The following is a 22,302-nucleotide window of genomic DNA, read 5'->3' on the forward strand; positions in this document are numbered from 1 at the left end:
CTCCCTCCCGTCACTCATATCGCTCTCATATTCAATTAAAATTATGCAGAAAAATGGAACTAACGGGAACAAAAATAAGTGTAGCTACTTTCGCATACAGCGTAGTTGATGTTTGAAAATTTGAATTCGCCAGCAGTTTTAATGGTCTCTCATTGAATGGTGCAAATAATTTATTATAAAGAGCCAATCAGGGTTGATTCAATTGGTAAGGTTTTTGGACTGTGTGTGGTCCCATCAGAGTATTCGAGTCTCGTTCTCATTAGTACGTTATATGTAATTTTCATACATAAATTTATATCGGTAGCAACTGGCAATTGGGTGCCACACTTAAGTTCTTCTGGCTCAAGATTGTGGGTATGCTCTGACGCTGGTAATGAGAGTAGTCAATGTCTCCCTAAAATTTTATTCATAAATAAAAAATATAAAAAAATTGAATTTGAGAAATATTTAGAAAAGGACTTGGAAAGCACCATATGCGACATATATTTTCAAATTTTTGAGGAAAATTATAGAATATTATAGTAGTATGGTTACGTGGTACATTTTGTACGCGTTTTACAATATAAGTGGACAACATAATGTATTTTTTTCTCTTTTAAAGAATAGTATAATAAATATCTACTTATAGTATAATATGTAACCATATTATCGTAGTATTCTAAGTGTAGTTTCTATTTTAATAATTGGCGCATATGTAAACATTCCATATTAAATTACAAATATATAATTGCACTCCTTAGTAGTGCCCGGCAGGCCGGCCGCGGTAAGTGGGCAAAAAATATTGAGATACTTCCCTAGAAGCCCCTTTTGAAAAACTATTACTTATTAGCTTCATCTTTCCTGTTTTCATAATTAAGGATCAATAAATATATATGACAGGAGATGTTATAAACCATCTTCATTCAACTTGCCTCTCCCTCTCTCTCCCTCTCCCTCTCTCTCTCTGTGTGCATGAAAATGCGTGTGCACAACGACAACTGCAATTCACTTTTTCTTCCCCTCCAATAAAATTCTGGGCCTTTTTGGTAGTTTGAGTAGTGCTGCTGCCACTGAGTTTGAGAATTGAGATCATCAAGTACATACATCTTTCTCTTGCAGATATCGGAGTTCAGATCTTCGCCGTTGATATGCTCAGATCTCTAGCTAGGTCAGTTTACACCTTTGACTTGGGCTCTTACTATTTCTTCATTCTTGATTATATTATATATCTGTTCTGTATGTTAAACTTTGTTGTTGATCGTAATGAAATATATAATTCAGTTTCTATATATATATATATATACACATGATTTATGTCAAAACCTGGAAATTTATGGGCTGACAATTTACGGAAACTGAACTGAGGGATATTCGGGTGGATTTCTTTTCCCGCAGAGAGTTTAAGCTGAACAGCTGCAATGATTTTCTCTTGAAGCGAACGAGACTTTTTTCAACAAGAGCTGGTGGTGGCCATGGAAGGTATTTTATTTATCTGCCTCATCTCATCATACATATATATATAGCTGCAGCTTTGGTTTATTAAACATACCTGAATATGGATGCGATGGTGTCCTGGCTAGCTGCAGATTCAAAGTTATTACTTATTGTTTCTCCTCGCTAATGTCTCTAATAAATCTCCTACCTCCCCTTCCACTGTGTCAATTGTCACTTAGTATTTGTGCAATTCATTTCATTTCATACTGTCTGTTTTTGTGTTCATTTAGTCATTATTTGCGCCATTCATATTGTCTGCTGCACTGCATAGTGTTGTGACAGCTGTTTGACATTCAAATTAGCAAAAAAGAAAATAAGTTGAATTTTCAAGTAATTTCCCGTTCTGATAAATTCACAATGAACGTCATAAATCACTTACTTAGATAATTAAATTTTACATAACATTGAATTATCCCGCGATTAAATTTTATTCCGTAATTATACATAACGTGGAGTTATTCCGCGTTTAAATTTCATTCCGTAGCAATTAATTTTGGCATATTATATGCTGTCTGTCTTGAATTCAATGTGATAGCTTTAAGGTCAATGACTCAAATTATGCAAAAGTTTAATGGTGTTGACAAGACAACGATGTTTAAGGTTTAACAGTAAGTGCAGCACATGCAATGTTTGTCAAGGCCATGGTAGATCTAACAAAACAACGCATATGACTTGTTTTTTCAACTTTAATTATTATTGGACATCAAATTCAAATATTTGAAGTCAGTAAGTAACCGATACTATGCAAGATTTCTTAAACGCTTTCATATTACTACCATCAAAATTGCTTCATTTCCATTTCACTGCAGAATATTAATGATTAGGTTAGCCTTTCACATTCACTTTATATCTTCAATGCGGCGGTCTTGTTTTTCGGTGATTTTTTTCGGAATTTCGATCCACAGCATATCATCATTTCATTTGGCATCACCTTTTTCCTATCTGCAATATACCTCTTTTTTCAAAGGACGAGACTAATTTTGTCTTTTCATTGCATTTTATGCATCTCGTTTTCTTGTAGTTCCATCATTAACATGTGTTTTTGGTAGGTCATTATTTGGTGAGTCCGTACCCTTGTACCTAAGTTTGAATTTCTCTCCCTCTTTATAAATTAGATTACTTTGAGATGCTTTAAAATATCGCTTCTATTTATAAATAAAAAAACATATGTTTTCGTTCCATTAAAAGAAGCAGGCTAGAAGGCAAGGTAGCCCTAATAACAGGGTCGGCAAGTGGGCTCGGGAAGGCCACGGCCCAGGAGTTCATCCAACAAGGGGCGCACGTGATCATTGCAGACACAGATTCTGAGCTGGGTCAACAAGTCGCCAAAGAGCTGGGCCCAGCAGCCCACTTTGTCCAATGCGACGTCTCATTGGAGTCCCAAATAGCAGAAGCTGTAGAAACCGCCGTGGCCCGGCATGGGAAACTTGACATAATGTACAACAACGCGGGCATAACAGGACCAGCGTTCCCGCCCAGCATCGCCGACCTCGACCTCGAGGAGTTTGACCGCGTTATGCGGGTCAACGTGCGTGGTGCGGTGGCAGGGATGAAGCATGCGGCTCGAGTGATGGTACCTGCGGGCGCAGGGTCCATACTGTGCACATCAAGCATAAGTGGGGTCCTTGGTGGGCTGGGGCCTCACCCCTACTCGATATCGAAATTTACAATACCGGGGCTGGTGAAGTCGGTGGCGAGCGAGCTGTGCCGAAGTGGGGTGCGAGTGAACTGCATATCGCCGGGTCCGATTCCGACGGAGATGTCGGTGCGGGAGATAGGGCAGTTTTATCCAGGTGCGACGCGGGAGCAGGTGATAGAGATTGTGAATGGGGTTGGGGAGCTGAAGGGTGCAAAGTGTGAGGAAAAAGATGTGGCGCAAGCAGCGGTGTATCTGGCGTCGGATGAAGCAAAGTATGTGACGGGTCATAACCTAGTGGTGGATGGAGGCTTTACCTGCTTCAAAACTCTTAGCTTCCCTCCTCCGGATCAATTTCTGTGATTGCTTTATGTAACAAGTAATAGGGTATATTATCACCTTTCTTTCACCAATATTAAAGTTAAGTTGTCTGTGACAGTGTGTGCGTGCCTATAGAGTATAGACACGTCGTCGTTTAGGAAGAGGGCCACCACCATATATGGCACATCAACTACAGATAACAACACCAGTGGAGTGGTCCCAGCTCACAGTTTGTAGGGTTTAGTGTTCTAGCTGTCATGTTTGATGGACCCGCCCGGCACTGGCAGCTCAGCATCCTTTCCTTAGTTATTAGTATTGTTTCAAAATTGAAAATGAAGCACCGCCTTTGGCTTCCGTAGGTCAAATTGAATTTGAAATGTTCAAATTAAACTCGCAAATTAATGTACTTGACAAGCACACGCACGTAGACCGTTTGGATCCAGAGGGTCTTCTCAGTCTCCTCCACATGCATGTCGGGCATACCGCCAAGTTCAAATTTACTTGACAGACAGATACTTTTTTAATTTTTTCTTTCACTGTTTCTATTTTTTTTGCAAGAAAGAATTAAAATTAAAATGAAATCGTGGGAATTTGGGAATTGCGTTGCATGGTGGATGGTGGATGGATCTGAATCTGAAACAGAATGAATGGTGAGTTGCATGCATGTGTGCCACGTATTTAGGCAAGTTATCCACACAAGATTAGACTGGACTAAAAAACTAAAAGACTAGTCTGCTGATCACGTGAAGTGAGAGGAATCGTAGATTTTACTGTGGTCGTTGTGGTTCTTGTGACGGAGGGCTCGAGTCACTCTTCCATTCCATCGTAATAAGAAGAAGATGAGAGTCAAAGAATCAATCAAGAGACGACTCTTGTTCTAAATTCTGGTCAGCCACGCAATCAAGAGTCAAAGAATCAATCGTAGACCCTAATAATAATATCAATATGATGCATGATGCATGGGCATGGCTTGGATCCATATACACAAGTTTCAAAGTGTAGATATGATATAGGTGCGGCGGTGAATCGAGAGAAAGCAATCACGAGAAACTTGGGGTTCCTTTTGGAAAATTTATTCCAATAAAAACTGGTCTTTTGCTTTTATGTTTTTCAACTTTGAATTGCAATTTGCATGGTGCAAAAGCCACACCAATTCTTCTACACATTTCACACTTGTGCCAGACTGCCACCTGCCGCGCTACGCCACTGCAGGTTATGACCACGTAAACCTATTTATATTCACAAAAGCCAAAAAAAAAAAAAAAAAGGCATAGAACAAACAAACAATTGTTGTTGATTCTTCAAATTTGAAGTAGTAGTACACGTGATCAACTACACTTTTGACTGCCACGCCATGTATTCAATTCCAAACTACAGTATATAATGTATATATATACAATTTACATAGGGTTTAGCAAAATAGTTGAACTTGTTTTAAATCTAATAATGAAGCATGTATTTTAACCACCAAATGAATTCTTTACCAACACTTCTCTTGTGATATATAATACAGGTATAGCTCTCTGTCTTTGCTAATTGGGTAATTTACATTTCAAATTAGAAGAACAGATGTCGCTTTGGGTTGGCCTTCTCTTGAGGGCTCTGGTAACCTAATTTAACTGCATGACTGAGAGTCCGAAAGTGCTCTACTTGTGAAATTTTTTTGAGAGTCATGTATATTAAATTACGGTTCTGTTAATGGAGTCTAAATCAGTGGAAAATGACTTAGATTTGCATACTAAATGTCTTATATTCGAACCCTCATAGCATCTTAGTTGTGTGTGTAAGAAATCTTCTTTTCTTTTAATATAGACTATCACTTATATTAAAAAAACATTTACAGTTCTACCATTTGTCTTCTTATGAAGAATGCTACTTCTTATTAAAAAAAAATCACATGTATTTCGTGTATTTCCTTATGTATTTTTTATCTACTTAAACCTCCATTCACCTATACAAATTTTAGCTACTTTTTGCATAAAGAAAAAAAGGTCAAGCTTATAATAACCTACCCTATTTTTAAGTGTTATGAGTAAATTTTGTGTGTTTTGTCACGCATCAAAATAAATAAATATTTTGTACAAGTAAAAAAAATAAAAATGGAGTCCCTTAAATATATTCCAAACAAAATCCAAGCCAACAAAGCAGCGAGCGCATAATAGATAAGCACACAGCGGTCTATATTCATTTTCACCTCCTGCGGCCTGCCTGAGAGTCGCGACTAGTCTAGTACAAAACATAACATTCAAACTCGAAGATTTCCCAGCAAAAAAAAAAAAAGAAACAAATAAAACACTTTGGGAATCTGTTTGCCTTCGTTTATTCTTAAAAATGATGCTCTCAGTCTCAGTCTGAGCAGAAGTTCCTACCCTTTTCTCAGTTTTCTATCAAACCTCTGTAATTGAGCCCCTCCCTTTTTGTATCTTTGGGGCAACTTACAATACATTATTTTAGAAAAAAAGAGAGAGGAAAGCTGAAAACAGAAAGTCATGCTACCGATGTCCAGCAGCGCCGTTTGGATGGGCGGAGACGAAGATGACGCGGCATCTTGGACCAGAAGCAGCAGCAACAACAATAATAACGAGGGAGAGCCGAAAAAGGAGCAACAGTCGAGCTGGGGTGCTTCTTTTTCCAACTTCAAATCGATGCTGGAAGGTGACTGGTACATGAACAATGTTCTCAACCCAACTCATCACCAAGACCTCCATTCCCTCCCTAACCACCGCCAGCCAGATATCAGAGACATTGCCTGCTTTTCTGAAAACACACTTATGCTGCAACAAATGGACTCCTCCGCTTCCTGTTCTCCCTCTCAGGCCTTTTCTCTCGACCCTTCACCACCACAACACTTGTTCCCCCCCAAATCCTGTTTCTCTTCTCTCCTCAACGTCGTCTCCACCAACCCTTTTGACAATGGCTTCGATTTGGGCTGCGACAGTGGCCTTCTCAGCTCCTTCCAGGGAAACCAACCTTCCAATTCCTCTGCTTTGATGGGTTTCACGACCCTCAATTCTCAGTCTCAGATGGGTACTCCCGAACTGAGTTCGAGCGCCGAGTTCCCAACGACTCGGTTGCTGCCAGCGCCCAACAACGACACTGTGCTCGATGGCGACTTTAGCCTTACTGGCTTCCAAGGCTTCGATGGCTCAGGGGGTGCTCAGCTACTCAACAGGCCTAAGCCGCTGAGACCCCTTCACGTATTCCCTCCCGTGGGTGCTCATCCCACTCTCTTTCAGAAGCGAGCGGCGCTTCGTCAAAACTCCGGCGGTGACGGGACCGATAAATTGGGGAATTTGGAGATTTCGGGGCCCAGATACGGAGGAGTTTTGGAAAGTTTGGAGAGGAAGAGGAAGAAGAACGTGGAGGGTGCAATGGAGGAAGGGAGTATGGATGTGTCTGGTTTGAATTATGACTCGGATGAGTTTAATGAGTATAGTCAAGTGGAGGAGAATGTGAAGAATGCTGGAAGCAATTCTAACGCCAACAGCACAGTCACTGGTGTTGACGGAGACCGCAAGGGCAAGAAGAAGGGTTTACCGGCGAAAAATCTGATGGCGGAGAGGCGGCGGAGGAAGAAGCTCAATGATAGGCTCTACATGCTTAGGTCTGTTGTACCCAAGATAAGCAAGGTAGGACCTTGGTTGTCCCTTAATTTATTTTTGCCTCGTTCCTTCTAACAACTTTCTTTGTGCTTTATTTTCTGTTATCATCCTTTTAATTTTACATTTGGCTTGAGATTCATGCACCTGGTTCACGTGAGTTCCTTGTTCTATCGTTTTTATTTGAAGTGGCCGTTTAAAAGGCTTCGAGGATAAGCTTAATTGTTCTTTAGATGGTTCAGAAATGATTGGATGTGATATTGTGCAAATTTCTTTTTTTAGTGGAAGAACTATGAGATGTGCTCTCTTTTAGCAGATTTCTTTTTCTTTTTACCTCTCTTTGCCTGAAAACTGCAAGAAATCTTGATGGTGAACAACATATTAGAGGTTTACATAAGATAGAAGGAATGAACTATTCGTCAACACGGTCTTGAAGAAAGTTAAGATTTTGGTAGTTGCCTTAGTGGCTCTGGATATTTTATTTCTCCTGGAACAATGACAATTCCAGAGTGCCTTAGTTGCGGCCATTGTTTGTGGGCTTCAAGTTCCTTTTTGTGATTTATGGCTTCTCTATTGTCAGTCATAATACCTGCTGATTATTCTGTCATGTATGCAGATGGATAGGGCGTCCATATTAGGGGATGCAATTGATTATTTGAAAGAGCTTCTACAAAGGATTAATGACCTCCATAACGAGCTGGAGTCTGCCCCACCTGGCTCCTTGTTGCCACCTTCATCATGCTTTCAACCATTGACGCCCACTCCACCCACCCTTCCCTGCCGTGTCAAAGAAGAGCTCTGCCCAAGCTCCTTTCCAAGCCCCAAAGGTCAACCTGCGAAGGTAAATTTTGTTCACCTGATTTAATAGTTTGACGCATGTACATGCAGTATGATTCCAAACTCCTAAATACACTTCAATTGTCAAAGTATAATGCAATGTAGGTTTCTTATTACTTGGTGTCTGTTGAAGGAAAATGTGATCCTCCTAATATAATTTCACCACCACTAATTAAATAACGGGGTTTTATTATTTTAGGTTCGACCCATTCGAGACGCAAGTCTCTTAATTACAATCCCTTGCTTCAAGGGAACACCCTTTGATTCCATCATAAAGAAACAGAACGTGTGTGTTTGATTTTGCAACTGCTCCCAAGTCCAACCTCAGGATGCCTACGTATCCCTTGCGGGAATCAAGCCACTTGTAGTTCAAAGAATCGCAATGAATAAATGACTCATTGCGAGGGAAATTTGATTTGAATTGTATTGAGAAGTGTTTGAGTGAATTTAGCTGAATAAACCAGGGATTCGATATGGAATTGCATTTGGGATGGTTGCATCTAGATTGAATCTCTAGATTGCCTACGTACCCTTTCAAAGGGATCAAACCAACGTAGTTCGGAATTTGGAAATTAACGGGTAAGTGTGGCCCACTAATTGAGAATTTCTGTTTGAGAGACTTGGATTTAATCTCATTAGAGTTTTCATGGGTAGATGACCCATGGCAAATTGGATGGTTTTGTACCACTTTCGTTGTTGTCAATGTCCAAGAAAAATAATGAGTAATTTTAATTATCCCATTAATTTTTCCTAAACATTGACAATTGCGTTTGGGAAAGTGTTTTGGCAAAATTTGGTTAAGATAAACCAGATATTTAAATTTGATTACGGTTGCGTCTATTGGGATGTTAGACTGCCTACGTACCCTTGACGGGATCAAACCGACGTAGTTCCAAAAATTTAGAAATTAATGGGTAAGTGTGGCCCACTAATTGAGAATTTGTGTCTTTGGGACAATTTCGAGGTTTCCGTAGGTAGATGACCTATGGGAAAAATTGAAAATTAATGGGTAAGTGTGGCCCACTAATTGAGAATTTGTGTTTGAGATATTTGAATTTAATCTCATTTGGAATTTGCATGGGTAGATGACCCATGGAGAAAATTGGATGGTTTTATACCATTTTTCTTTTTGTCAATGTCCAAGAAAAATAATGAGCAATTTTGATGAACCCACTAATTCTCTACAATTGACATTTGCATTTGTATCCATGCATGATTTGGAGGATTTGAGATTAATGGGCTATTGTGGTTGATAAGCCCATTAATCCATATTGATGCTCCTTTCGATAACTTTTGAGAGTGAGCTTGAAGCTCGAAACATGACCAATCATTTATTTGGATTAGAGTCACGGTCGTAGTATGGTTGAGTCGCTTGACATAGCTTCTTTGCCACAGTGATTGATTCCCATATTTCTTGTTGGGATTTTGTGAGCATGTTTGGTAGCCATCTTGCATTTGAGCACTGGGCCAGATATACCTGAATGCCACAAGCACTTTATTGAGCCTTCTTGACTATCAATTGATTTAGTTCTCGTGAACCTTCGCTGACACTTTTGTACACTTGCTTAGCTTGGTGTTACAAGTAGTGAACTCAATCCTTCGTCCCTTGGAATACGAAGGGGCACAAGTGCGTAGACACTTTGTTTCCACCTGTTGCAGGCACCAAAAGTGATGTGAGGGACTTGAAAGACTTCATGAGTCTTGGTCCAAGTAGGACTTGCACAATGACAGTTGAGGATGAAACTTGGAGCAAATCATTGGTCCTTTTTAAATGGACTTGCAAGCAAAGCGTGAGGCACTTCTGTTTTTCCTTTAGCTTTTATGCTTTATGCGTCACTAAAATCTTGCATGTGCAGCCACTAGTATCTTCAGCAAGTTTACTTACTCAGATTATCAATGAAAACTAATTTGCTCAACCACATTTTATTGTCCTTTCGTTGTTGTTGCCATGTATTGCTAAAGGCATCCTGGGATGGGAGCATTTGAGCAGCAAAGCCACATCATGACAATCTTGCTTGGCATTTGGATGCTTGAAGGCATCGTAGAGAGACCCAACCATCTTGAATTGGTCTTGAGAAACGTGTTGTACTGCGCCAGCCCCACAGCAACACCATTTTTTTTTTTATCATAAGCTTCATGCAATAGAATTTAGACTCATAATTCAAATTCCTTGTTTTGCTGTATGTAGAGTTGCAGCCCATCCCTTTTTCATAATCTTGGATTCACTTTGGACATGCAGGTCCGTGAAGTCCAAGACTTCTTTTTTTTTCCTTACTCTGCTGCAACTCAAAGAGGAAGAAGTCCTCTTCCTTTGAACTCGCAAGTGGTGGGTTCACCACCACACTTAACTCTTCATTTTGTTTTGCTTTTTCAGCATGGCTGATTTTTTTCTTTAGCTTTCACGTGGAGGGGCTCACCTTCGCAGGCTTTTTTCTGTTGATGTGTAAACAGCAGATATAATTTTTGCCTACTGCAGATATGTATGCAGCTTTCATTTAAAAAAACAATTAACTTGTCTTGTTGTCATTGGAGGACAAAAGGCAGTCGGTACCATGACTGGGTATTTGAGTGAATGCCTTCGTTAACTTTTTCTTCCTTTTCTCTGTCTGCTATCTCTCTGCGGCACAACCCACGTTAAAGACAAACCTCAGTTCGTGCTTTCCTTGCAAAGCCACCAGATTTGGTTTTGTGATGGTTAGCCCATCATGATAAGCCATCCTTACGGAGTGCTTGTGAGTTGGATGTTGAGCACATCCTGGAAGCGTCAGAGCGGAGCTGCATCTCGGAGCATATCAGGACTTGACCTCATGATGATTACAATCATCTTGACTGTCAATCCATAGCTGGATGTCCTGGAGGTGTTTGATCCTTGGAGAGATTACTGACCCTTTTTATGATGATAGAAATCATCATGGGCAGGAACTCTTGAGTTGAACAGAACCTGAAATCTTGAGCAAAGATCAGAAAATTGTGCCATGAAACTAGTATTTTTACCTTGAAATGGCTCTTCTCTGCCTTCCTTTTTCTTTTTCTCTCCTCCCACCGTTCTCTTCTCTGCCTTCCCTTTCCGTCCCCCCTTTTTTTTCTTCGTGTCATGCCTCTTATAGAGGCTATCTTATGATGAGTTTGAATTCAAGCCTATGACCACTTCTTAACTGAGATACTTATCTCTTGGTGTTTCAAAACCACCGAAATACATCTATTTTATTTTTATATTTTTTTTCTTGATAAGGTTGCAGGGACAAAACAAATTCAATTCTAAACCAAGTCAAATTCTTGGCTAAATGCTTTTGTGAAAATTTTCCGTTCAACAGTGTCTAGACCCACAACCTCATGCAAAACTAATACATTTTCTGTGAAGGTTATGTAATGTATGATTAAGAAGTTTGCTTTAAGTTATAACTTTTGGGCCACTGTATCTTGCAGGTGGAGGTGCGGGTAAGGGAAGGAAGAACTGTTAATATCCACATGTTTTGTGCTCGTAGACCAGGGCTCTTGCTCTCTGCTATGAGGGCCTTGGACAACCTTGGTTTGGACATCCAGCAGGCGGTGATCAGCTGCTTCAATGGGTTTGCTTTGGATGTGTTCCGTGCTGAGGTATGCTTCTTTATCTGTTAGCAAATGCATAAGAGTAATTGTCTTAACATCTAATAAAATATACATGAACATATTTATGTATGTTCTGCTGCCTTTCATGCTTGGTGCTTTATGATTTGACATCCAGATTTGATGTATTGTAGTATCCTGAGTCTTTGCAAAAAATCTTCTACTTTAATACAGGATATGTAAAAAAGATGTGTTTGACATGTTTGTTGCTTGTGAACTTCGATTTTCTAAAAATAATACACACAAAAGCAGCGGTTTGTTTTCCCCTTGGATGTGCAAGGATAAGTAAGCACAACCTTGTAAATGGAGGAAAGATTAACTAAGATGTGGATAAGTCCTGACATTGAGATTCTGTTCCGTATTCCCCATTGCCAAATAATAGTCCCATTACTAATGTCATGCGGAGTACTTTAGGGTCAAGTGTCTTCACACACATTAATACATGTAAACCACTTCATTTTTTAATATTTTGATTTAGATTGTCATGACCCGTGAAGATCTAATCCAGTCATTTCCTAGATGCAAGAAAGGCTTCCTACTTTGGACTATCCCTGTTATCATGAAACTGGATGGGGGCATTTGGATGCCTTGGAATGAAATCTTATGTAATTCTTCCATGGCAATATGAATGCACCAGTCCACTGTTACATTTTGTGTATGAAGCCATCTTTTAGGAGCTCATTAGATGATAAATGGAAAAAAAGAATTTTCTTGAGAGATTTTTATCACCGTCAAGATAAGTGATACTGCGATAGTAAGTTGTTGGGTACAGGGAACATGGTGGTGCGTGCTTTGTTTTGCATCATTGAATTGATTTAGAATACAGAATGTTTTCAAATAATGAAAATTTGAAACAGAAAACAAGAAAATGTATGCTGAAGAAGATCTGTGCTTTTCAGTCTGTTTTGTTTGGATTAATGACTTTCACATAAGGACTTCAATCCTGAAAATATTACTCATGGTTGGCGACCAAGTTTGATTGGTATAAAATTTGTTTTTGGTAGTGTATGAGACATCTTGTGTAAATGCCATGAAATGCAATTTTGGTATGCTTACTGTTTAAATGTTTGTGGTCTTTAAACAGCTCCCCTGCTTCTCCTTTTTCTACTTAAGCAAAGTAGATGGTAGTAATAAACTTTTTTGGCTTAATGCAAATTTAATTATCTTGTATGTTAATCAGCAATGCAGGGAAAGTCAATTCTTGCCTGAGCAAATTAAAGCAGTACTTTTGGATTCAGCAGGATTTCACGAGATGATGTGACTCAAGGCTGAAGCAGTTCAAAATTGCAGCTTGGAGAGATGGAGGCACTAATATAACGGTGTGGTTTGCAGTACCTCAAGTAGCTTGGAAGTTGTAAATGCAATTGCTTCTCATTCCCATTTGTCGAGCCTAGGCCTAGAGCTAGAGATGGTGAACTGCAGATCCAAGTATGTCAGCGAATGTCCGGAGAGGTTTAATATATCATCTGTTGTTGTTGTAGTGAATATGTTGTATTGAATCAGCCAATAACTGGCATGTTATCTTCAGTAACTTCAGCTCTTGAAATTCATCTCCTTTGTGGCCCAACAAAATAAAGGAAAAGAAAAATAAAATAATTACTATCTTCTCTTCAATAGCTGTTTCTGTTTACTCGTTTGCTTGCAGGAGTGATATAATTAGGTCACAACCATGCATGCGGAATTTCTTTTAATTGTCAGGGGTCGTATTCGTACTGTTCATGGCAAAAACCATCCCATTTTGATGGAAGGGACAGGGAGGGACCACCACCCTTGTCCTTGTGATGTATTTTTTATGTTAAAACAAATGAAATTCAATATAACAAAACCAAGAAACTATGTTGAGTACAAACGGACAGAAAAAAAATTTAAGAAACCACTTCCACACCACTAGTTATAACGACTGACCATACAGGGGAAATCCCTTTGCAAATGTTTGTAAATTGTGAACAATCAATCACCTTTTTGCAATGAACTTGTAGCTTAAGTGATTGAAATTAAAAGTATTTATCATGCACCAGAAGTCTTAGATTTGATTCCCCTTCTCTTGCTTGCTTACCAATCAAATGGCCTATCTCGCTGGAGATGCTGTCTTCTTTTCCTCCATGGTCCTTTTTTATGGAAACCGAATTTGGGTAAGGCTAGCCTCAAATTTCATTGCTTGGATTGGACCACCACCGCCCTAAAATTTCATTCCACAATGCCCACTCACACTAGTCACACCCCAAGTCTTGAGTAGTGAGTCCACACGCGGACCGCGCCACGGGAGACATAGAGGTCTGGTCCACGTCTGATTCAACTCTATTTTGTTGTCTTTTAACTTTTCTCTTGCTTGCTTTTGGTTTTTTTGGGTCTGAGATTCAACTCTATTTTTAAATCGCCAACCTCACATTTTCTGTCAGCGGCGTCCTCAGCGCGCGAAACATGCGACCGTCACGCTCAGCACGAACTTATTGACGACAGAACCATTTTGTACCGTTGATCTACACCCCATGTCATCATGTCATTCTCATCCAACCGTCCTCACTAACGCTTCATATACTGTGAACCTATGAGATTGATGAGTCTCCCCTTGTCAGTTCCACTGTAAACGACGACAAGATTTTTTTTCTTTTTCTTGTTGATAAAAATAGAAAACACGAATGAAAGAAAATGAAATGAAAAATGTAAAAAAAAAAAAAAAAGAACTCAAGAAACACGTTGGGCATTGAACAATCAACAACACGGTTTATATTAATATGGAATAATAACGGAAGGGAAAAAAGGCGCCGCCAGGGTTTCTTTGGTGGGTGTATATTTGTTTTTCCTTCCTTGTTCCTTTGAGACTTGAGAGAGAGAGAGAGAGAGAGAGAGAGAGAGAGAGAGAGCTTAGCAAAAGCTCGCGCTCTAGATTCTCTGAATCTAAAAGAGACCACCACACAGCCTCTGCTGCCCTCTCTGCCTCTCCGTCGACGGAAAGGGAAGGAAAGGAAGCTCAAGTCCTGCCTGCATTCCGTTTGCATTTCTTCTCAAGGTACTCTTCAATCTGCTTCTCCCGCTTCTACTTTCAGAAAAGCAAAAAGAAGTAAAATTGTGAATTAATCTGCTTCATGGCGTTTTTGCTGTTTGTTTACATTTGAAATGATTCAATTAAGTTATGGAATTTGCAGATCGAGCTGCTGCTGGCTCAAGTTGGAGATTTGAAAAATCGGTTTTGTGTTGTGTTGGGATCTCCCATCATATCAGACTTGAGCTTCTAACTTTGGTACCATAACAAACAATCAACTCATTAAGTTAAGACACTCTGCGTTAACATCATTCATTCGTCGAAATAACTAATCTTAGATGGCGACCGCGTTGCATTTTTCCGGAGTAAAAACTCCGTGCCCTGCATCTGCATCCTCAGAAAGATCTTTGCAATACAAGCAACCCTTGTGGTCTCAACGACTCCGTTTTGCAACTCGTGTAGCTTCCAACAACGGATTCTATACAAGTGCAAAAAACTTTTCTTGTACAAGTAGAGTTTTGAGAGTCAGCTGTGAGGGAGGAGGAATCACGGATGTTCTTGAAAAGAAACAGACTGACAATCAATGTCTTGGCGAAAATGAGAAACAATTGACGTGTGTTATGAAATTTGGTGGCTCCTCGGTGGCTTCTGCAGAGAGAATGAGAGAGGTTGCTGATCTTATACTCAGCTTCCCGCAAGAGAGGCCTGTCATTGTTCTATCTGCCATGGGAAAGACAACTAACAAGCTCCTACTGGTACGCATTATATATGATTATTACTCGATACGTGCCCAACTTTTCATTTTGTACCAGTATCAACATGTGGTCAAATTGTTTGTGCACTGAGTAGGCAGGAGAAAAGGCTGTCAGTTGCGGTGTTACTAATGTCTCTACTATTGATGAGTTAAGCTTCATAAAAGAATTACATCTCAGGTGAGCGCAAAGAAATGCTTTATCTTTCTTATACAGATTATGGAGGAAAAAGATTCAAATTTTAGATTTCTTCTCACCGTGCATCATCCTATTCTGTATAGGACTGTGGACGAACTTGGAGTGGACAGCTCTATCATTTCATGTGAGTTCTTTTTTCTTATCCACACTTACCGTTCATTTGTTTGTTTAGAATAAAAATATAATCTTGTTTTGCATATCAGCAAATCCAGAATTTTACACAACCTAGAGCTATGGCCGTTGTTCTGTTAGATGCCTGTGCGTACAATGTTCATTGTAATCTTACTGATTTTTATGGCTATTCCGTTATATCCAAAAAATGTTTTACAGCACACTTGGAAGAACTAGAACAACTTCTGAAGGGAATCGCTATGATGAAAGAGCTGACTTTACGGACAAAAGACTATTTGGTTTCATTTGGGGAATGCATGTCCACAAGGCTCTTTGCTGCTTATTTGAATAAGATTGGTGTTAAAGCCCGCCAAGTATGTTCTTCCTCAATTACTTGTGTATGCTTTAATGTGATTGCCATCTTATGTTCTCCTGTAGCTAACATATGAGCTTAGTAAGCCCAACATTGAAATACGATCCTTTTTATCTGCATTGGCACATGATGGGTATGGAAAAAGGACTAACAATGTTGGCATGTTCTTTATGTTAAGTCATCATAAGCTTGTAATAATAGACCGCCAAAAGTCTCATCGTAGCTAGTTGATGAGGCAAATTTAATGTAATGGTGGCAAGTGCTTGCAACTTTCCAACTGTAACATCTGGGGAACTCTTAATTGTTTGTACCATTCTTACTGATAACAAAATTATATAATTGTTTGTTTCTTTTTTGGCAGTATGATGCCTTTGAAATCGGATTTATAACCACAGATGACTTCACAAATGCGGACATTTTGGAGGCAACTTATCCAGCTGTCGCAAAGAGGTTACACGGTGATTGGATATGCAATCCTGCTATTCCAATTGTTACTGGCTTCCTTGGAAAGGTGTCTCTTCTGGCTAAGTTCTACATGTATTTCCCACCTGGAAGGATTCAATTATTAATACCATTGACACTCTTTATCTGGTTGCAGGGATGGAGATCATGTGCTGTGACTACACTGGGTAGGGGTGGCAGTGATTTGACAGCCACAACCATTGGTAAAGCACTGGGGTTACGAGAAATTCAGGTGTGTTGAATTTTTTTTTATGCTTAATTTCCTAGTTCTTTTTAAAGTAACAAAATTTAATATATATTTTTCAATTCCTTACAGGTGTGGAAGGACGTCGATGGTGTTTTGACATGTGATCCTAACATATATCCACGTGCAGAACCTGTACCATATTTGACATTTGAAGAGGCTGCTGAACTTGCATATTTTGGAGCTCAGGTATCAATATTGATGTTAGATATTGATAATGTCGTCAACATGTCTCTTATTAACAAGTGAGTGATATTGGATGCAATGCTTTCCCATTTTTGTGCATTTTATTAAAAATTTCCATCATTCACAACATAATTTCATGCAATATGGATATTTGTCAATATCTCCATATCATCAGTTTATAGCTTCCTACTCGTAAGGTAATGTCATAACCCCCAATATTTCACTTTGATGATGGGCCAAAGTCAAACTGCTGAGGGGTCCTCGTTAGTCAACAGTTATCCAAGCAATGAACTGGACACGTACAAATTATTTGATCAAGTTTCTCTGAAAAAAAATTATTCAATCCAGTTTCTTCTGACTTTAAATATTCAGTTTTTCTGTTCTGGTAATTTTGAATTGCTTTGGAGTAGTGAAATAGCTCTTAAACCACCTGTAGTTTTGTTAGAATTGCATTCTTTACAAAAGAAAGAAAACAGGATTTAATAAATTTTATTTTCTTCTTGCAGGTCTTGCATCCGCAGTCCATGAGACCAGCTAGAGAGGGTGATATTCCTGTGAGGGTTAAAAATTCATACAATCCCAATGCTCCAGGTACTGTCATCACCCATGCAAGAGATATGAGCAAGGTTCGTAACAGTACTCTGCTGGAAAACTGAATACCATTGTCATAAAATGCTCCAGACTGCAATGAGTTTTCTTTGTCTCAATTGCAGGCTGTATTAACTAGCATTGTTTTGAAACGGAACGTGACTATGTTGGATATTGTTAGTACTCGCATGCTTGGTCAATATGGTTTTCTTGCTAAGGTGGGAAAATAAAATACCTTTTTTCTGTTGGTTATCCTCTTGGTAACTTAGTAGCTAATTTCTATATTATTTTCCATGTAGGTATTTTCAACTTTCGAAGATTTGGGCATATCAGTTGATGTTGTTGCTACAAGTGAAGTTAGTATTTCCTTGACATTGGACCCCTCAAAGCTTTGGAGCAGAGAGCTTATTCAGCAGGCAAGCGTATGATTTCATCTTCGACCGATTATGTTTTTCTGGAGTTTCCTTGTTTACATGCACCTAAGATTTATTATGCATATGATTTGTTATGATGTACTCATCTTATGTGTGTCATCCTTGTCAGTAATGTGAAAGTTGTAGTTAGTCACGTACACACTATATCTTGTAATGCTGATGGTTGAGTAGTCAATTTCCTCTTGTAATTCTTGTATAAAAAATCTCATTGAAATAGTGCATCTTCCTTGCAGGAACTTGACCATGTGGTGGAAGAACTTGAGAAAATTGCTGTTGTCAATCTTCTTCAGCACAGATCAATTATATCTCTCATTGGAAATGTGCAGAGGTCATCACTGATACTAGAAAAGGTGCTATATTGTGTTTTGCCAAGTACTTAAAAACCGCTCCCTATTTTGCTTTTGTTCTTTGGTTGATTGCAATTGTTCTGTTGTTCAAACAGATTGTTGATCAGCTTTGGTAGGAATGCCATGCAGGCTTCAGTCATGTTTAGTTATCTCTTTGTTCACGTATATTTGTTTGTGGTATTCATATTTTTGGTCGTATGTTGCAGGCATTTCAGGTTCTTCGAACTAATGGAGTCAATGTTCAGATGATCTCTCAGGGTGCATCCAAGGTCTCTCCCACCACTAGTTCTGCGTCTTTTCATTTTAGTGGTGGAAAAAAACTGTGCCAAATCTTGACGTCTTAGTAAATATTTTGTGTTTATATCTGGGATTTTCTCACTTTCTTGTGAATCCCGGTCATTATTCTATTAGGCTCATGAATGAATTGGATGCTTACAGATGGCTTACTATGAAATGTTTATAAATTTGATGATACTCACTGTTTCTGTATCACCACTGGCCAGGTTAATATCTCGTTGGTTGTAAACGACAATGAAGCCGAGCAGTGCGTTAGGGCTCTGCACCAGGCCTTCTTTGAGAACGATCCCTTTGAAGTAGAGTGTGGATCCGAGAATGGTTCTGTCTGAGTATGGGAGGAACATTGATGGAGATTCAATTCTTTGACGGTTATTGTGGTGGTTTATTTGTTAGCGTACTTAACATTTTAATTTTCAACTTCGGTAATTAGTTTTACCTTTGTTGGGGAAATCTCTGCCCCTCCGGCTGTCAGATTAGAATTGAAGATGTGGCATTTTCGCCCATATTGTATCTTGTTGGATAATGATGCAATGCTTATATTGGAAGTCGTTTACTCGGCAAGAATTATGTTTCTGGAAAACTAAATCTGGGTTAGGATTGTGAGCTAGTTCTTTTGCAAATGATGCATTGCTTAAACGTGGTGCTGACTAAGGAGAGCTAACTTCTAAATCATTCGAAGAGTACTGTCGTCTGAAAGATTCAGAAGGTACAATGTTGACTACCCTGTTCATGGGGAAAAAGCTTTAAATTTTGAAAAGAGAATTGAAATTTTGTTATTGCAAATTACCCATCGCCTCTAAAAATGTTAAAGTCCAGCCTGTCTGATGATCTATCACATTTGATGAATAAAAATTGTCACCAAAAGTCCCCACAGGAGCAAAGCCCATCTCTAAAATGATGGAACCTGCTTGAGTCTCGAACTGTTATTTCCCTCCCAACAATCTTTGTCATCACCTTGATTGCAGCATGGCAGTCTCTGCAAGCTCGCAAGTTCTTCATCACCACTATCGGTGATCCTTCCGGTGTACTGATCAATGCAAAGACAATTGCTAAGCGTTCGCTGTGATATTTAAGAGACTCCACTTTTATTTCCTCATCCTCGTTGTGAAGGGCACAACTTGTGTCCGGCTTGTACCCTTCCTTTTCCATCTCCTTCGTCAACTCATCAATCTTTCTCATAATCTTCCCACTTTGTGGGTGGCTTGTGTCTTTCACTGTAAATACATGAGTTTTGTGGTTGACTTCCACCCAACTATATGCTGTAACTTTCCTGACTCCTCTGTCCCTCATCGCCCTCTTCACCTTTCCAACACTCTCCCATTGACCTGTTGCTGCATAAATATTCGACATGTTCACATAAGCAGCTGCATCTCTAAGGTCCACCATATTGAAAAGTCGGTCTGCTGCTCTCTCTGCCAATTCTTGATTCTTATGAATTTTGCATGAGTTTAGAACTGATGACCACATAATTTCATCAGGTTCAAATGGCATTTGAGCCATCAATTTCTCTGCTTCATTGAACCTCCCACTTCGACACAACATATCAACCATTGATGCGTAGTGTTCTCTCTTTGGGACGATTTTACAGTTACGGTTCAAGGAGTTGAAGTATTGCAATCCTTCCTCAACAAGCCCACAGTGGCTACAAGCAGTTAAAACGCTCAGGAAGCTCACTGAATCTGGCTCAAAACCTGACTGAACCATCTGTTCAAACGATCTAAGAGTACCTTCACCATCTCCATTTTGTGCATAAGCTGAGATCAGGGCATTCCAACAGACCAGATTTCTTTTGGGCATCTCTTGAAAAGTTTGAAGTGCATCTTTCATGGACCCACATTTCGCATACATATCAAGGAGTGCACTTCCAGCAAAAACATTGGATGCAAATCCTAATCTGATCACAGATGAGTGTAACTGCTTTCCCAGCGAGAGTGAAGCTAAATTGGCAGAGGCTCTTAAGATGCTTGCAAAAGTGGCTTGGTCAGGACTAACATTTGCTCTGCGCATCTCATTGAACAGTTCAAGGGCTTCTTCATGGAGCCCGTTCTGAACATATGCGGAGATGATTGCAGTCCATGGAACTGCACTTCTGTCAGCCAGACGTGCAAATATCCTTTTGGCTTCCTCAAATCTGCCACATTTGGCATACATATCCACCAAGGAATTTCCAACTTGAATTTCTGAATCAGCTGTTGCTACAATGGCCTGGGAATGGATCTGCCGACCCATGTTTAAGTTGAGAGTATTTGATGCAATGCTCAACATGGTTGCATAAGGGAATTGCTTCCTGTCATATTTGGTAAGCTGTAATTCACGGAAAAGATCAAGAGACTTTTTAAAATGCCCATCCCATACATAAGATGTGATGATTACATTGTAGGAAATACCATCCAACTCTGGCATCTCATCAAATAGTTTCCCTACTTCAACCGAACAGTCATGCTTTGAGTAGAAATCTAGCAATGCATTCCCCACGAACACGTTCGAAACAAAATTAGTCTTCACCACAAAACCATGAACCTGCTGCCCAAAGGCTATGTCATATAAACCGATACCAGCACAAAGTAGTGCTGCGAAAGTAAACTCAGAAGGCTTGTAACCAAGATTTTGCATTTGAGCAAAGAGGTTAATAGCCTCCTCATTCAAACCATCTTTTGAGTACCCTGTTATCAATGCATTGAATGTAACGTTATCTCTCTCAGGCATTTCCTTGAAGAGTCGACACGCTAAATCCAGGCGATGGGATTTGCAGTAAGAATCAAGCAAGGAATTGCAGACCATGAGGGTGGAATGATATCCCAATTTAAGGATATGAGAATGAACTTGAACTACTTGTTTTGTGGTCTCCATGTCACTGCATCCAGATAGGAGAGTTGCAAAAGTCACATAATCCGGCTTAGTTCCCCACCTATGCATCTCGGCGTAAAGTTTAAATGCCTCATGGTATTGATTTGCTTGCGAATACCCACCTATTAGTATCGTCCATGTTACCGCTGTACGGTCAAGCATGGTGTCAAGCAACTCTCTAGCCTCATAAAGATTGCCGGAGTTGACGTAACTGGAAATCATCATGTTTGTCGAGACAGTGTTTTTATGAGGCATTTGGTCGAACAGTATGCGTGCTTGAGATAATTCACCTCGTTTTAGAAAGCTCTTCACCAGAAAATTAGAGCGGCAAATGTTTGGATCGAAGCCCGTCTTAATCATACGGGCGTCAACGTAATTTTGGTCGTTGAGGTTGAGGTTGAGGAGTGGTTTTGCTTTTGGAGGTTCAGAAACTCTTGGAGTCCTAAATTTTAGGAGCGCATTTGATCTAAATGCTGTCATATGGAAAATAGTCGTCGAGGTCTGGGCCTCGTTATCGTGAAGGTGAAGCGCGCAGCTGCAACTGCATGTTCAAAACACTCAAAACTCCACATAAAGGACTGTGCTGAGCAAAACATGCGATTCCTTAATAACTTTAAAAAAAGAATTTTATCGATAAAATATAATTTTTATATAACACAATTTCAGCGATACACTCAAGGGGTTTTTGTAAATATTTGCATAGTTAGTTTTATATGAATTTTTAGGGTTTTTCGTTGTGTAGAGAGTTTGTGTTAAGATTTAGCAACCCGATTAAGTTAGGTATTAGTATGGGTTAACACAAATAAAGGAGAAAATATATTGGTGATGATTGTCTCGTCTTGCCTTGCCAATTGTGTCTATAGTAGTGATACTCAAACATAAACTACTACTGAGCAAACCAAAACGACACAACCATACAACCCGATACAGCAGTTTGAAGTGACTTGTTGTAAGGAATATGATGGATACGCGGGTTAAGGCCAATAAGGTCAAGGCTGATGTATCCGC

General features: G+C 39.5%; 4 protein-coding genes across 7 annotated transcripts; 3 read left to right on the forward strand and 1 right to left on the reverse strand.

Moving 5' to 3' along the window:
• LOC18782116 (zerumbone synthase) lies at nucleotides 755-3,941 on the forward strand. Of its 3 annotated transcripts, none has more exons than XM_020560932.1 (3): nucleotides 755-1,147; nucleotides 1,375-1,458; nucleotides 2,665-3,941. In XM_020560932.1, exons 1-3 carry the CDS (start codon nucleotides 1,128-1,130, stop codon nucleotides 3,470-3,472), a joined length of 912 nt encoding a protein of 303 aa, XP_020416521.1. In that variant the 5' UTR covers nucleotides 755-1,127; the 3' UTR covers nucleotides 3,473-3,941. The 3 variants fall into 3 exon arrangements, with proteins under 3 accessions (XP_020416521.1, XP_020416522.1, XP_020416520.1); XM_020560933.1 differs by having other exon boundaries at nucleotides 2,668-3,941; XM_020560931.1 differs by having other exon boundaries at nucleotides 756-1,147; nucleotides 2,662-3,941.
• On the forward strand, nucleotides 5,400-13,086 carry LOC18782429 (transcription factor ICE1). The gene is made up of 4 exons (XM_007216025.2): nucleotides 5,400-7,059; nucleotides 7,646-7,870; nucleotides 11,293-11,463; nucleotides 12,653-13,086. Exons 1-4 carry the CDS (start codon nucleotides 5,920-5,922, stop codon nucleotides 12,731-12,733), a joined length of 1,617 nt encoding a protein of 538 aa, XP_007216087.2. The 5' UTR covers nucleotides 5,400-5,919; the 3' UTR covers nucleotides 12,734-13,086.
• On the forward strand, nucleotides 14,160-19,008 carry LOC18782864 (aspartokinase 2, chloroplastic). Of its 2 annotated transcripts, none has more exons than XM_020559809.1 (14): nucleotides 14,160-14,482; nucleotides 14,619-15,210; nucleotides 15,305-15,387; nucleotides 15,489-15,529; nucleotides 15,736-15,890; nucleotides 16,251-16,400; nucleotides 16,488-16,583; nucleotides 16,668-16,784; nucleotides 17,288-17,407; nucleotides 17,495-17,587; nucleotides 17,669-17,785; nucleotides 18,037-18,153; nucleotides 18,357-18,419; nucleotides 18,654-19,008. In XM_020559809.1, the coding sequence occupies exons 2-14, from the start codon at nucleotides 14,794-14,796 to the stop codon at nucleotides 18,774-18,776; spliced, it is 1,692 nt and encodes a 563-aa protein (XP_020415398.1). In that variant the 5' UTR covers nucleotides 14,160-14,482; nucleotides 14,619-14,793; the 3' UTR covers nucleotides 18,777-19,008. The 2 variants fall into 2 exon arrangements, with proteins under 2 accessions (XP_020415398.1, XP_007215316.1); XM_007215254.2 differs by having other exon boundaries at nucleotides 14,161-14,482; nucleotides 17,669-17,791.
• LOC18782020 (putative pentatricopeptide repeat-containing protein At2g01510) lies at nucleotides 19,045-21,917 on the reverse strand. The gene has a single exon (XM_007217782.2). The coding sequence runs from the start codon at nucleotides 21,772-21,774 to the stop codon at nucleotides 19,303-19,305; it is 2,472 nt and encodes an 823-aa protein (XP_007217844.2). The 5' UTR covers nucleotides 21,775-21,917; the 3' UTR covers nucleotides 19,045-19,302.

The sequence above is a fragment of the Prunus persica genome, chromosome G3, assembly GCF_000346465.2.
Source record: "Prunus persica cultivar Lovell chromosome G3, Prunus_persica_NCBIv2, whole genome shotgun sequence".
Lineage (NCBI taxonomy): Eukaryota > Viridiplantae > Streptophyta > Magnoliopsida > Rosales > Rosaceae > Prunus > Prunus persica.

What these genes read in the sequence shown, in the direction of transcription:
- LOC18782864 (XM_007215254.2), top strand. Translation starts at nt 14,794, where the DNA reads ATGGCGACCGCGTTGCATTTTTCCGGAGTAAAAACTCCGTGCCCTGCA. An exon ending in TTGCATATTTTGGAGCTCAG is followed by an intron (nt 16,785 to 17,287) that starts GTATCAATATTG and finishes TTCTTCTTGCAG; the next exon opens with GTCTTGCATCCGCAGTCCAT. An exon ending in ATGCAAGAGATATGAGCAAG is followed by an intron (nt 17,408 to 17,494) that starts GTTCGTAACAGT and finishes TCTCAATTGCAG; the next exon opens with GCTGTATTAACTAGCATTGT.
- LOC18782116 (XM_020560931.1), top strand. Translation starts at nt 1,128, where the DNA reads ATGCTCAGATCTCTAGCTAG. An exon ending in ATGCTCAGATCTCTAGCTAG is followed by an intron (nt 1,148 to 1,374) that starts GTCAGTTTACAC and finishes CTTTTCCCGCAG; the next exon opens with AGAGTTTAAGCTGAACAGCT. An exon ending in GCTGGTGGTGGCCATGGAAG is followed by an intron (nt 1,459 to 2,661) that starts GTATTTTATTTA and finishes TTCCATTAAAAG; the next exon opens with AAGCAGGCTAGAAGGCAAGG.
- LOC18782429 (XM_007216025.2), top strand. Translation starts at nt 5,920, where the DNA reads ATGCTACCGATGTCCAGCAGCGCCGTTTGGATGGGCGGAGACGAAGAT. An exon ending in TTGTACCCAAGATAAGCAAG is followed by an intron (nt 7,060 to 7,645) that starts GTAGGACCTTGG and finishes TCATGTATGCAG; the next exon opens with ATGGATAGGGCGTCCATATT. An exon ending in TGGATGTGTTCCGTGCTGAG is followed by an intron (nt 11,464 to 12,652) that starts GTATGCTTCTTT and finishes TATGTTAATCAG; the next exon opens with CAATGCAGGGAAAGTCAATT.
- LOC18782020 (XM_007217782.2), bottom strand. Translation starts at nt 21,774, where the DNA reads ATGACAGCATTTAGATCAAATGCGCTCCTAAAATTTAGGACTCCAAGA.